Genomic DNA, 13,066 nt, shown 5'->3' with positions numbered 1-13,066 from the left:
TGCATCTCCCACTCAGACAACGCGCTAACTTCTGGACAACTGCCTCAGGCAGGACTGAATGTGCAAGAACACTCCATAAAGGCAAAACCGCTTCCGTGGGCATTTCTATTATACAGAGCAAACTCTGTTTTCATAGTGATTCCAAACAAACAATGCTGGTCGCATGCAATAAACAGGCTACAGGAGGCTTCCTTCTTTATACTATCTTCCCTTCCTCTCGAAAGCTAAATAAACTGTGCTGCACGAACGCAGCTCACTTATGAATTCAAGCAAAATGCAGAACAAACGTTTGATACCATAGTTTTAATTCGTCATTAAAATATACTTAGGTTAGATCAGATGAACTTTATTGATCTCAGAGGGAAATTCTTGAGCATGCAGCAGCAAGTACATAGAGCACAGATGAAATTACATATAGTGGAAAACAGACAAGGTGCAAAGCGCACACAAACAGCGCAAAATGAAAAATAACACAGTGTACAAACACAGTCCTGAAAAAAAAACAATATTATGGAGCTTTAATGGAATAATAAACCTTAGGAATAACATCCACAATAATAATAATAATAATAATAAGAAGAAGAAGAAGAAGAAGAAGAATTATATCAAATTAGCAGATGGTAAAAAAGACAACATCGATTATATCTTAAAAAGTTTAAATAAATACTAGAAGTAATTAACTAATATAAATCTTTTCTAATTCTGACCAACTAACTACTTAACTAGTCCTGATGATCCCAACACCCTAATATTCACACATAAAATGGCAAAAATTTGTACATTTGCTTGTCACCCTTGTAATTGTACCTTTTAAGGTACAAAAAATGGACTCTGAGGAACATCCCAAAGGTACAAACAGCAATAATGTTCCATCAATGGTACATAATGTTCCATTTCTGTAGCTTAAAAGGTACAGTTACCTACAGCCAAGGGTACAATAGGCGGACCCATGAGACAAAACCGTAAAACTGATTTAGAGTAAGAATACTTCACCAGTAACTGTTTGTAATGCCATATTTTAATGTGTTTGGTTATAGCGATATTAGGTTAAGTGTGTAAATTGTAATTAAAATACGTAAATGACCATCAAAAAATAAAATAAAATCAGCGGCTTTGATAATAAACGCATGGCCACAAAGACCCTTTAAGTAGTAGGGATAGGAGCGCGCCTCATTGGCCCGTTGCCCCAGACGTCATCGGTACAGCCCCGCACGGTGCCGCTTTGACAGTCCATATTACAGGGCCGAAAATACCCTGTTCCAGCTGGAGAAATATACCCGTGTCCAAGGTATGGATATTCCTCAGTGATTTCACACGAAAGAAAAGTGAGTGATTTAAGGAACAGGGGGTTTCCTCGTAGCTTAAACCGAACCGGGACAAAAAATGTATATCTTTCTAAATGCACTTTTCTCCTTATGCGTACAGTGTAACGGGACTGAAATGAATATTACGGCTAATATGTTAGAATGTCTATTTTATTCAGCTTTGTTTTCCTCCTTTCTTTTTAATTCCGCAGTTGTCCCGGACTCCGCGGTTCTGGGATTAACGCTGTTTTATTAAGGGTAACTATAAGGATTTATTTATAATTTATATCCAACCTTACATCAGCGTACCGCTTTAAAGTTCATTTATTTATTTATTCATTAAGTGCGCTTGAAAAGCGGGGTACAACATATGCAGACTACCTCTAAACCGCAGTCAGACCCAGCTATGCGGGTAATTGCGGTACAGGCTGAATTAGCTCACTGCAGTGACCGCTACCGCACTGGAAATTGTCCTCACACAGTGATGGCATGTCTGACCGACACATCCTACCACACGTGTCCGCCTATACGCTGAGCCGGAGAGACAACTTTTTAAAAGATATTCGCTCATTAAATAGTATAAATATTATCACATTTTTAGTAATGTTTCATAATGAGATAAACACGTGTATCATTGTTTCTGATAATGAATTGAAGGTGTTGACAATTCCATTCTGTCCCACTGTCTCTGTTTCAATAAACTGGTATCAGTAAAATATATTAAGACTGTTCGAGATCTATTGCGTTCCATCTCGGAGTAAATTTTTAACCTATGTGCTATTTCGTTTCCATGCAATATTTATAATCTTATTTACTCTAATAAGTACGATACGTAATGAAAATGAGAAGCGTGCTTAAAATAACCTTGGCCAGATCGAGTAACATTGCAGTGTCTTAATGTCATTGTCGGATTCGTCTGTGATCGTTTCACGGTTTTTTTTTATATACCCACCTTTTGAATGTTCCCTCACTCCATTGACCTGTGTCCTGTGAAAGCGGCGACGCAGGATTTTATTTTGACTCTTTCTGTCTGAGCCTCGGACTCCGCGTTCAGTATCCGGCCAAGCGTGTTAAACACTCCCGGCCACTGCAGTCTTGATGAGAGCTCGGATTTATTTGCCGAGGCTGCTCTCCGTGTTCCGTCCAGTCGCTACTTCTTCACCTTACCGCAGTGTGGCGCACTAGCTCTGGAAAGTAAAAACTGGTTGTAACCTTATCGGCTTCAAGTCGGTTAACGTCCAGTGGTGTTGGTTTACTGCTAGAAATTTGGGTATTGCGGTGTTTTATTTCGTTCCATGTCGTGGCTTATCCTTTTAAAATCTCCCTTTAGAGTATTGAGCGTATGGTTGCTTGTGCATTTTGGTTCAGACTCTAACAGTCTGGAGAAGGCGTTTTAACACTTTAGGAGTCTGGGGTATTTAATTTGTACAGTAATCTAGGATAATTTTTAGTTGGTCATATGAAAAATAAAAATTAGACTTGCTAATTGAAATCCATACGCTAATGACATTTATTTCATTTGTAGAAATGCAATGGTTTACTTTCTCTTCCAGAAGATGCAGAATAGTAGCAAAATAAATGACATTCTCTATCCACCCATGTGTTTTGAATAGTTATGTGTGAACAGATCAGGTTTACAAGGGTCACTTTATTAATGCGCACCCTCTGGTGGAAGTCAATCACTCAAATTTTGTTCCGGAACAATATATTTTGTCGACTTGCAGTAATGATCCCCCAAAATAAATTTTGCCGGCCCACATACCCATTGACTCATCAGTACAGCAGATGGCTAGCCCTGTCCTGCCCCTGCCCTGATGTCTGTCCTGCCCCCTGTCCTGCCCCTGCCCTGATGTCTGTCCTGCCCCCTGTCCTTTCCCTTGTCCTGCCTCCTGCCCTGCCCCTGTCTTGTCCCCTTTCCTGCCCCCTGCCCTGATGTCTGTCCTACCCCCTGCTCTGCCCCCTGCTCTGCCCCCTGTCCTGCCCCCTTCCCTGCCCCCTGTCCGCCACCATGTCAGCTAAAATACATTTACAGCTAGCCAAGTATATGGACCATATATGTTCATACTGAGAACTTGTACTCTGCCAACATTCTCTGCTCTGTTTGTCTCCTTATCCCTCACCTGTGCATCAGAGAAGGGAGACCTTTTAAGTGAATGAAATGCATTTGTATGATGACAGAAGCTGTATGTTTTCGTCCGCTCTCTAGGTGAGGTCTCCTTGCATTCAGACAGCATGGAGGACCAGAGCATCCCCGGTGGCATGAGCTCACGCTTCCTCATCATCTTCGACTTCGACGAGACCATCGTGCACGCGAACAGCGATGACGTCATGGTGCAGGTAGCGCCAGGGAAGCAGCTGCCCGATTGGCTGAAGGACTCATTCCGTCCGGGACACTTCAATGAGAACACGCAGCGTGTGTTAGCCTACATGGCGGAACAGGGCGTTCCCCTAGACACCATCCGCTCGGCCATCGAACAAATCCCCCCCTCGCCTGGCATCCTCGATCTTTTCCAGTTTCTGCAATCCCATCCCCATGACTTTGAGACGGTGCTGGTATCCGATGCCAACATGTACTTCATTGAAGCATGGCTTCATAGGGCCGGCGCACGCCAGCTCTTCCTTAAGATCTTCACCAATCCAGCCAGTATTAACACCAAAGGCCAGCTGCTGCTGCTGCCCTACCACTCTCACAGATGCCCCCGCTGTCCAGACAACATGTGTAAGCAGGTGATCCTGCGGGATTACCTAGCACAGCGGACTAAGGAGCGTGGGGGCCCTTTCCAGAGGGTCTGCTATGTGGGAGATGGTGCCAATGACTTCTGTCCCTCTCTGGCCCTGGGGCCCAGCGACGTGGTCTTTCCCCGGGAAGGCTACCCCATGCACAAGATGATCACAGCGACTCAACAGGGCGAGCCTTCAGGTTTCAAGGCTGCCATGGTGCCTTGGGTCAGCGGGGAGGACGTGGTAGCACATCTCAAGAGGCTGGTGGAGGAGAGGTGAGGGAGGGGTGCCTGGCGGAGGAGGTTGCAGGCAAAAATCAAGAAGCCGTGATCTCCTGTGACACCCCTTCACGCGGTGGCGTACAATCAAGCATACGGTCTCAGCTCAGAGAAACCCTGAGCTGGAGGATGTCATGCTGTGTGAGGCGTGTATTCTTTATGCTGTGACTTCTGACCCCAGTTGCCTTGAGAAATTCACTCACTTTTTTTTTTTTTAAAAGTAAAGTCAACAAACCCCAGTACTGAACCACAGACAGAGAAGAACCACGGTCAAAGGGCCAACAGAGAGAAATCAGAAACTCCAGTCGGACTTTCAGACTTGGACTCTTTTCTGAGGTTGTCAGCTGACTCAAGGGAAGAAATCACATTTTTCTCCATGATGATTTGACGGTAAAAACTAAAAAATAGCACATTACTTTTGGAACAGATTTTAACTATAAACTCTTGAACTTGAAACACGCCAGTATATAGAGAATGTTATAGGTACAGAATTTATGTAACTTGAAATAATTTTTAATATATCACACTAGAACCCTAGGAAATATTTTCTGTCATTTTCAGACTGTGGAGAATGACAGATGTGTGGATTTATTTTACATGTGCTGCATGAAAGATGTAAAATTATTCAGGGTAATTTAATCTGTTTATTTTCAACACTTTATGCATAATTTTGGTGCTATTTAACCTACCCTGGGAAGGATTAGAGCGTGTATAACATTTTTATAAATTATATCTAGTGTTCTGTGTTGTCCTTCATATTTTAAATGTGTAAACTTGCACATTCTTTGTACACAGTAAATTAATTGGCCCCATCCCTGTTGGGTTAGGGTTAGGGTTAGGGTTAGGGTTAGGTGGAAAGTGAAAATTTGGAACAGCTGCCATTTACTGACTACTACATGGAAGTATATTCAAGTGTGCAAGTATGTAAATTAATATATGGAACATACATATAATTTGAATTATATAAATTATATTATTATTATATTGTCATTATATTATTGAAATTATATTATTAAGATGTAATAAATATTAAATATTCATATATAATACACATTCATGCACTGTTCATTTTATTAGGAAAGGCTGTTGACCTGCTCATTCATGCAATAATCAGCCAATCATGTGCCAGCGGCTCAGTGTATAAAATTGTGTTGCCAAGAGCTTTGGATGATGATTATATCCAACACCATAGTGGGGGGAAATGCGGTTGTTGGTGCCAGATGGGACCGCTTGAGTATTTCAGTACCTGCTGGTCTCCCGGGGTTTCAAGCTGACAGGAGTGTTACGGTAAATCTGATAACCTCTCTTTGCATGACACCGTATTTTGAGCTGGATGGGTTACAGCAGTAAAAAATGACACCGGGTCCATGTCAGCTAAGAAAGGGAAGCTGAAGTTACAGTGTGCACGGGCTCAGGGAAACATGACAGCTTGTTGCCTGCTCTGATGAATCTTGATTTCTGCATGCAGACAGTTTGGCATAACCAGCATGGATCCAACCAATGGATTCAGCCAGACCTAAATTGTTCAGGATGGTGGTGGTGTGGTGATGTAGCGATGTGGTGGATGTTATATTGGTGGACATTGGGCTGCCTAATACCAATCAGGCATTGTTTACAGGCCACAGCCAACCTGAATATTGTTAATGACCATGTGCATTTCTGGATGGCCACAGTTTACTATTGGCCACTTCCAACAGAATCTTAAACCAGTTCCCTGTATATGACAACGAGTTCTGTGTACTTCAGTGGTCTCCCCAGTCATCAGATCTGAATCCAGTGTATCGCTGCTCTGGGATGTTGTGGGATGGGAGATTCTACACATGAATCTGCAGCTAAAACCTGCAGCAATTACTTAATTTAACTCAGTATTATCATATTAACATTGCCCATTTTCCTGGTTTAGTAACTAAAACGCTTCCTTGAACACTTATTAAATTGTTTTAGTTATGTTTTTACACAGTTTTATAAAGCAATGTATCATAATTAATTCTGAATCATTCATACCAGAGAATAACACAATTTTATACTGACGATCTGACTGGAAAATCAGTTCAGTGTTAATAAGGGTAACGAAGGGCAATGGAGACATAAAGTATTAAATGGGCAATGTTGAGGACCCCGGGGGGAGTGTTTGATTGAAGCTGAAACTACTTGACCTATTCTTTTAAGGAGGCCAAGTATTTTGAAATATCTGACATAGTTATTATACTTGTGTTCCGAATAACTTTAATCGAAACTGTACATTGGGTTTGGACTGTCTTCATCCCTATCGTCAATGAACTGAATAATTACATTCATAAGCAAAAAAGGGGAACACAGTGTAAGAGAATTCGATGTTGAATAAGTAACTACTTATTAAATAAAGGCACCCAGTCAGTTAAAGAATTAGTTTTGTCACAAAAATTGCTGTGGGTGTTCTGATTAGTCATTGCAAGCACTGGCCATAATCCATGACTTCATTTTGCAATTTTATGTGAGCGGATGATTCACACAAATGTTAGAAATTTCTGGAGCAAATGAAGCAGGCTATTCTTCCAGTAGCTCATAGCTAAACTTCATGAACAATATTAAAAACAAATAAAAAATAAACAACACATGAATTAAAAATAACAAACAAAAACCTTTCCAGTTTAAATTTTGCTGTGTATTTTTTTTTTCATGTAATACATTTTCAATGCCAAAACAACGTTATTCAACACCTCCAGCTAACATCGTTTATTTTTTTAAAGTTTCGTTTGTCACTTTTACACTTGTACATGCATTTATTTTTATGAAGGGTGACATATTTATTGGAAATGTGAGATTTGACAGTGGATGTGAAGACCTGTATCCGGGTAGTGGACCGACATCCCTGAGGGACCAGAGTCAAAAAGGGATTCCACTGAACATTCTGACCCTATATAGATTCAGCAGATCCCAGAGATCCTGATGAATTGTGTATTTTGTTAAGCGCCTGTATTCAGACTGACCTCTACCTTCTACCCTGGGCTTGCTGGCCTTGGCCATAGGCTCATTGTGACCATATACTGGGTAAGTGGGTATGGATGAACTGCAATCTGGAAGGTCAATAGCAGAGTTTTGCACTTGACCCAAGTATTAAAGGAGACCAGGAGGGATCAGATGTGGGACCATACAGACAGAATTACGACAAGGCTCACAGCAGCGTGTTGAGTAAGGTGCAATAGCACTGACTGATTGTCTGACCATAAGGGGAGGGGGGTGCAATATTATAGAGTACCATAGCCTGGACTAGGGGAGGGGAAAGCTAAAGATGTGTTTATGCTGAGCGGATGCTAGGACCAGCTCTAGCTATAGGCAGAATAAGGTCTAGGATTCCTGAACTACTAAAACTTTTCCTCAGAACACCAGGAACCAGATTGCTTGCATACAGATCCTTCTCCCAATCTGCATAAAAGTCTGAATAATATGGGGAGTACTGATACGTGTTTATTTTTTTCCCCACCTCAAGTACATGTCGTGATAGATGATGTAGCTGCGCTTATTGGGTTTTGGTTACATATAGTGACCACTAGATGGGGCCAATACTGTTCAGATCACCAGCACAGATAAGGTCCTGCTGTTACGGTACGCCACGGTTTTTTACGGGTATCCTATTTAAGGTAGTCAGGAAGATAGCCATACTGAAATCAGTCTCTAATTAATCAAAAGAGATTTACTTTAAATATTTACAACACGTTGTTGGAAGCATGGCAGGAGAGTAGATCAGCAGGAAGAAAGGCCAAAAAATAATAGGTTAACCCAAATCCCTACAGACAGAACAATGACTGGGAATAAACTCTGAGAAACAGGCTTATTCTTACACCAGGGCCAACAGAGGGGAATGGACACGCTGGCAGATTCATCCAGCACTATAGGGGCTCTTGGGTAGACCAAATTATGAATTATACATGGCAAGGAACTTTATTCAATAAAATGCTATACACTGCTACACTATGGACATTGTTACCATGGGGAACAGCCCTCTCCCCACAAAATTTAATCGTCAAGGGGTGGCATCCCATATTTCTTTGCAAAGTGGCAACCCTAGTAGAGGGCCCAAGGCAACATTTTGTCAGGGGGTGCTGAAGTGCCCCCGCTGTCAGCTATTAACAGTGAAAGCAAAAGAAGACCGACCTAAGAAACCTGACTGCTTGGTAACACTGTGTCTTACAGTTCAGAGAACAAGAATAGCAGAGGGAGTATATTTAATCCTTAACAGCAGACAAGCAATACTGGCAAGCAATACTGTACGGGAAGTGGAAATCATAAACTTCATGTTAGGATTACCATTAGCCTGTGTACACCCCCCCCCCCCCCCACCAGATGGGTTGTTGACCAGCACTGCGTAGAAGATACATGAATAGGGACATGAAATAGTACTGTGCTGTTGGATGTTACTGGCTGTTCTGTTGAATGAACTGGATGAACAGTGATATGAATGACATGATAATTCATTAATTTTAATGGTGATATTATGTCACCCAAGTGATGTACAAAGTACATTGTATAAAGTATTAACCTTCCACTAGTGCTTTACGTTTTAATTCACTACGGTTTGTGTGCATTGCGGTCACATGATAAATAAATATTGTATCTTGCTAAACTGTTTTTGTATCACTAATTAACCATTCCTGATTAGTTGAATTCCTCTGAGGCGTTAAATCGGCTTAGTTTTGAGTCTGTTAACTTTCTCAGTCAGTTGAATCTACTGTTATCAAGTCTGGCTTTAAGGTTCCAGCTTCACCACAACTCTGTACTGGATGAGTGGTCATGGACAATGGTTTAATGGAAATTTGTTTCCTGAAGTTTGGCCTTAATATGCAGAGGATGCTGTTTGGAAACATCTGCAGGAGCTACACCATCAACATCATCCTGAAGAACATCATCCTAGGGTCTCCTAATCTGCACATTGACTCTTAGAAAGTTGAAGGATTACTTCTGCAGCTGGCATGGTCAGGTGTTAGTTTTTTTCACCTTAGTTATCTTTACACCAATGCCACAATTCTGGGTTTTTTTTTAATTCTTTGAGTGTTTTAAGAGTAGTGTTGAGTGTTAAATTAAACAAAGGCAGTAGCTTTGTCATTAGTTCTTATTTGTGTTTTCTACAGTTGACTTCAGAATCTTTTAATATTGGGTTGCGATGTTTGCAATCTCGAATGGAAAATGCTGTGTTTTCCCAGGCTTGACAGGCCCAGCTAAAGCTACGTTTAAACTAGACCTTGAACCCATCGTTACAGTAACCACCACTGTGCCAAATGGAATTAAACCTGGCTGGCCGCAAAGACATCAAGCTATGACAATTTTTAAAATAAACATCCATCCATCCATCTTCCAAACTGGTTGCGGGGGGTCCGGATCCTATCCCGGAAGCTATGGGCATGAGGCAGGGAACAACCCAGGACAGGGGGCCAGCCCATCACAGTTAAAATGAACAAAATTAGAAAAATAAATTGCCATAATACTGTCATATAGAAGCAGTTTTTTCTAGATTTATTTAGTAATTTCCATTTGCCCACCAATGGATCTATGCAACTGTAGCACATAAGTTCATTTACTGAGTTCATAGACTTTGTTTTTAGCCACGTCTTTACCCTGTTTGTGATTGATCTGTTGAAACCTCTGTATTCCTGTTCTTAGTGTCAAGCCTTCAGTTTGGATAAACTGAATATTATTTAATTTTACTGGACCTGAAACTTGCCTGAATTTTGACTATGGATTTTTGGACTTTGTTGTTGGGTTGTGTTTCAAATTATGATTCATTACACTTAACTTTGCATTACTTATTGCCTACCTGGTTATATGAACACCAGGGGCGCCGCTAAGGGGGGGAAAGTTGGGACAATTCTAAGGGCCCACGCCCTTTAGGGGCCCCCAGAGATCTGAATGGGTGTGGTAGGGGGGCCCAACCTCATATTTTGTCATAGGGCCCAAAATTGCTAGCGGCGCCCCTGATGAACACACAACACAGTTGTTCTGACTAGACCTCCAAGATATATCCTTAATTAGATACTCTTAGAGACACTCTTCAGAGACAATCCTGTCCCCTCCACCTCTGTTCCTGTCTTCAGCTTTTCAGCCATAAGTAACAGTGGAAAATTTGACTAGCATCAACAGCTTATTATATCAAATGATGGTTTAATACCCATGGGCTTGGATGGAAATACTCCATTCATTTCTCCCTCATCGGTGTCCCTCACTAACACACTTGATAAGGCACTTTGCCATCTCATGCCCATCAGTGATTTGGCCACAGTTAATTGATTGGCTTTTCTCCTTCCAATTACAAACTGAACTTGGTTGAAAACTGAGGTCACTTGGAGTTGGAGATTATTAATGGGTTCCCTTCTGTTTTTGATCCAATCTTCCTCATAATCATAGCCTTCAGTGATGTTCGCCAAAACAGGGACTGAAACGCTGCTTAAGATCTATTGCACATTTTCCCAACATTATAATAAAGAAAAAGAAAACATTGTTTTCAGCAGATCTGCTGCTGTACTAGATCACAGGCCTCTCTGTACATAAAATGACAAAAAGAATTATGAGGTACGAAATAATGTGGTTCTAAACGATTTTAGACAAGATTATCAGGGGGACTGATGCCTCAAAAGAAGTAAGTGCCCTTCATCATGCAGCATGCCTCAGATACTGTGTCTCATTAGCTGTCAGGTCTGCTTGTCTTTCTTGGTAATAGTGATACTTCTGCAAGCTCCTCATTTGCTCACTGTGAGTTCTTGCCAACTCAGATGCACTGACACTGCTTTTTCCAGTGGTGGGCAGTGCCTTGTACTCAGCAACTGTCAAAAAGCAATTCCAGTTTTGGGATGTTTTTATTAACTACTTTATGCTTTACAGAAATGTGGCTAATGAGTGATTATTGTGCAAAACACATAAATGCAGAATTTATTGTTATGTAGCAGGACATTTCTCAGGTGAAATTCTTTCCAAACAGGGAACATTTATTGTATGGTTTCTCATTGGTGCAATAACTCAAATAGTATTTGACAAGATCTTTTGCAAGATCTTTTTTTGTCTTGTTTTGTTGGTGACAAACTGTAACTAAATTTTAAAGGGTAGAGTCGGACAGCACCAGCCATACAGGATGATAAATGAAAAGTATTTGAAGGATCTTTTTCAAATTTTGCAGACATATTGCATGAGTGAGGAATTGGAACTGATCAAAGTTTGAAACAACTCACCCCGAAATTGTGGGTGTGTTAGTAGTGGCAAAGGTAAGGGTGACTGCAGATTACATTTGACCTTATGAATGAGATTAGTCAAAAAGTACTTGATGAATTGGTAGCACTTTACCTGACGGGGCACCAATATTTAGTATTAAGTCATTTACTACTGAAGTACAAATCATGAACAAATATAGTCGCTGCTTGAGAAAATGCGTCATGATTCATTAACGATGAACAAACCTGAGATCAATATTTCATTTTTGTTATTCATTACTTGTTCCTTCAGTGATTCACAAAGGTTTACAGAGTAAGATATAGTAACAAATATACTAATTGCTTGAGATAAACAACCACGATTCATTAAGGATGAATTAACGTGAGATCGGTATGTAACTAGGACTTCGTTTGTGGTTAATTAATACATACCTGTGAAGGTGTTACAGATGAATTGTATTCACAATTCACAAAAAAAATATATATATGAATGAAAATCTACATTTGATTTCACTTTGAGACAAACTGCCCAAAATATTAAGCAGAAGAGCTATGTGGCAGGAAAAGAAGGAAAGAGCAGCTGTTGAAGATACTGGTCTTGTGAAAACAGCCCCTCCAGGGCCCAGAATATACCCTTGGTGCGTCTGTTACAGATCTCACTGATATGTCACAGAAAATGTTCATCACAGTACACATGAGAAATAGAACATAAATATTTAGACATATGAAGAATATAAGTAATCGAAATGATATTTTAAGACATGGACATTAAGACATACACAGAAAAATACCATTAACCACCTAAGGGATGGGGAATGACGGTGCAAACTGGCATATAAGTGTAAATGTACAATAAATGAACAGGTGTAGTTTCAGTTATGTGTCATGAAAAGGACCCAAGCATTCAGGTAAAACACACTAATTGGCTTTAACATTTCCAGTTGAGTAAGTGGGGGGAGGGAGACATTGATGTGGTTGAAAGAGCTTCTTTTCTAGTTTATATTTTTAAATCACCTCAGCGTTCTGCTTTGTTAACCTCAGTTTCAATATCCCCTGAAGCCACAACGCTGTGGTTTAATTCCCAGTAGCCCCAAAAGAGAACGCTGCCCCCGAGAGTCTCTATAAAGCTAGACCTTGTTTACCTATTTCCAGCAGGAGATCTCGGTCATAATGAGAATCTCAGTATGGCTGCATCGTGTGCAGCATATCAGTACTCCAGCTGGGCCAGGCCTTCCCAGCCTTGCGCCAGTCCAATTTATCCAGCTAGGGGAACTCAGTTCATGCAACACTGAAAGAGCAGAGCAGTGCTGACATGCTTTTAACCTTCTATGTAAACAACCGACGGGTTAAGTAAATGTTTAAGGCCAAAACATACTCACTGTGCAATATACGTTAATTATGGCCATATTCAGTTTATATAAGCAGCCATGTTGTACAGTGTACAGTTTTTGTGACTATAATCTTTATGTTGTTTCAAATGTATTTAGAATTGCAGAAGACTGTGGAGGATGTAATACATTTTCCTTTAAAAATATCCTAAAACATCTCATTTTAAGAAGTGTTTGTCAAACATTTTTGGAGATTCCTC

At 40.7% G+C, this 13,066-nt stretch overlaps 2 protein-coding genes across 5 annotated transcripts in view; one reads left to right on the top strand and one right to left on the bottom strand.

Moving 5' to 3' along the window:
• The window catches only part of ubald1a (UBA-like domain containing 1a), a 400,799-nt gene that overhangs the window by 302,512 nt on the left and 85,221 nt on the right, over window positions 1-13,066 (bottom strand). The window lies entirely within an intron of this gene.
• Window positions 1,150-6,881, top strand: LOC125742795 (probable phosphatase phospho1). Of its 4 annotated transcripts, none has more exons than XM_049015150.1 (3): window positions 1,167-1,325; window positions 1,517-1,562; window positions 3,511-6,880. In XM_049015150.1, exon 3 carries the CDS (start codon window positions 3,537-3,539, stop codon window positions 4,302-4,304), a length of 768 nt encoding a protein of 255 aa, XP_048871107.1. In that variant the 5' UTR covers window positions 1,167-1,325; window positions 1,517-1,562; window positions 3,511-3,536; the 3' UTR covers window positions 4,305-6,880. The 4 variants fall into 4 exon arrangements, with proteins under 4 accessions (XP_048871109.1, XP_048871107.1, XP_048871110.1 ...); XM_049015151.1 differs by having other exon boundaries at window positions 1,175-1,288; XM_049015152.1 differs by lacking the exon at window positions 1,517-1,562 and having other exon boundaries at window positions 1,150-1,325.

Source organism: Brienomyrus brachyistius, chromosome 5 (assembly GCF_023856365.1).
Source record: "Brienomyrus brachyistius isolate T26 chromosome 5, BBRACH_0.4, whole genome shotgun sequence".
NCBI lineage: Eukaryota > Metazoa > Chordata > Actinopteri > Osteoglossiformes > Mormyridae > Brienomyrus > Brienomyrus brachyistius.
The sequence above is the reverse complement of the archived record's forward strand: the minus strand, read 5'-3'. Positions and strand labels throughout refer to the sequence as shown.

What these genes read in the sequence shown, in the direction of transcription:
- LOC125742795 (XM_049015153.1), top strand. Translation starts at nt 3,537, where the DNA reads ATGGAGGACCAGAGCATCCCCGGTGGCATGAGCTCACGCTTCCTCATC.